This window comes from Echinococcus granulosus (genome assembly GCF_000524195.1).
Source record: "Echinococcus granulosus chromosome Unknown EG_S00046, whole genome shotgun sequence".
In the NCBI taxonomy this organism is placed as follows: domain Eukaryota; kingdom Metazoa; phylum Platyhelminthes; class Cestoda; order Cyclophyllidea; family Taeniidae; genus Echinococcus; species Echinococcus granulosus.
In genome coordinates this window covers 101,944-103,984 of record NW_020170426.1, presented here as the reverse complement: position 1 = coordinate 103,984, position 2,041 = coordinate 101,944, and the positions used below count along the sequence as shown (strand labels likewise).

At 42.3% G+C, this 2,041-nt stretch overlaps 1 protein-coding gene across 1 annotated transcript in view; it reads right to left on the bottom strand. All coding sequences in view use genetic code 11, as the record gives it.

The window, feature by feature from the left end:
• Positions 1 to 244: 244 nt before the first annotated feature.
• Positions 245 to 2,041, bottom strand: part of EGR_05789 (hypothetical protein) — a gene marked incomplete at both ends in the record, with an annotated part of 11,212 nt that continues 9,415 nt past the window's right edge. The window contains 2 exons of the mRNA XM_024495038.1: positions 245 to 398; positions 606 to 694. Of these exons, the coding sequence (XP_024350501.1) occupies positions 245 to 398; positions 606 to 694 (243 nt within the window). The remainder of the gene's footprint in view (positions 399 to 605; positions 695 to 2,041) is intronic.

Genomic DNA, 2,041 nt, shown 5'->3' with positions numbered 1-2,041 from the left:
TATGCGATAAAGTTATGAAAAAATGGCTAGAACGTAGACTAACTAGAACCAACCATCCGTAACGACGTGACTACCAAAGATACCATCTTAGCCCTTACAGGAAAACCACGGATCATATCAATAAGCCAATCGTTTTTCAGATACTCGTTAACGAATCAGTGTGCATTAAGGCTATACGGCGGCGGCCAAAGTGTTTAGCTGAACAAAGGCTATTGTCAAGGCTAAGTTACAAGTTAAAAATAGACTATTTAAAGTACATGTCATAAATTTTTTTTATTACAATAGTGTTTGTACATCCATTTTCTTTAGATTTAGTTATTGCGTGTTCAGCGTAAGTAGCCCACGCCCAAAATAAAATCCAGCATTGAGCAACAAGAGAATATTGCTGAAAGCCTTTTCTGCCGGTTTTGAAAAAAATTCAGCAACTTTTGGAACATTGGCTTCCAACGAAAAACTACCGCCCTTATTCTGCCAAAAAATCTCCGACCTCAAATAAGAGCCTAGTGGTACTTCAAATCTATTTGAGTTCTATCATGGTAATATCTATTTATCCATCTACAAATGTCAATATAAAAACTCCAAATTGAGAACTAACTGCATACAACCTGTTAGGATTTAATAATATTTTTCCATATCGCCATGCGCACTTAGAATACAAGCGCATCCCACCTTGTTTGGAAAAATGCAACAGAAACTATCAAGTGGTTAATACACGATTTACTGGATCACATTGCAGTATGTAATCAGAGTAGTCATGAACATAAGCTAAAGAATCTAGCGTCGGCACTTTCCCCCATGATTGCAATGTTTCTGTTACCGAGGCACCTAAGGTCCCGCCCTCGCACTTCCACCGACCGGCATAGCCTCCAGTGCATGTTAGAAGCCTTCTAGTCCCTTCTCTACTTCGGCAATGCATATTCTAACTTGGTAAGGGCTTTTTCGTCTTCTAAAAAGACTAGGGGCGGTGCATGGCTGGCAGCGCACGGCGAATTCAATCATAAAGGACAGCTCTTCTGATTTCTGTTACGAGCGCTAAACCTCGATGTGGCAGAAGAAGACCCCATCCTGTGGACAAGAGGATCTACGACAACCTGCAGCGAGTCTAGAAATAACTTCAACCTTCGGTAATTACCCCGGTCCCCCGTTCCATGGGAGTGCTATTCAGAAATGAAGTGGCACTAGCCGTTAACTACCTGGAATGCTTGTTTCGGATTTGTCTACGGCACCTGTACAGAGATGTCAAATAAATGAACACTTGATACCTCCTTCAACTCTCTGCGAACCAGATAGAACTTAGGTAGATATTGCTGGGAAGCGCTAAAATGAGAACAAAGCAGAAAGACGGAATATACACAAAAGCCCATTTTTAAATGACTCCTCTTAGGCCAATGTCCTTATGACTACCAATGGACATATTTAATGACTTGCGAACTAACTCATCCTTTCCCCCAATACAGTTTCCAAACAGGACGAAACTCTGGGTTTGCTGGGATTTCCGAGGTGGATCAGTGATGATGCAGTTAGATGCCCTCCTAGTTGCATGCAAATTCGACAGCTTGAGCGGTGGCTCATAAGTGTTTTTACGGCAGCGACTAGGTTGTAGTAGTCCACGGAGGAGGTTGATCAAGGGTAACGTTGGGGACGACAATCAAATGAAGGGAGGAGCTATGCAAGAAATTGATTTTTGTTTCTGCCAATTTAGGTAACGGGCTAGTGAGAGGCCCCGCCAGTGTTTCTTCGCCGGGTGGCATAACCTCTGCAGCATGTGTGTTCTGCCCAAGTATTGCGTCTTCTTTCGACGTGAGGAGAGACTCAGGGTTGTGTATGATTATATGATCTGAAAAGTCACGAAGTGCAGATACACAGTAGAGCTATAGAGAAGTTTAAGCAACAAAATAAAAGATAACATGAATGGCTGCGTCCTATGACGAGTAACTCATTCTAAAGAAGAGAGCGATGAGTTACTTCTATTAATATAGGCAAGCTAGCGGACAATTGATCATGCTTCGCATTCCATAACAACACATGAGAGAGCCGAGCT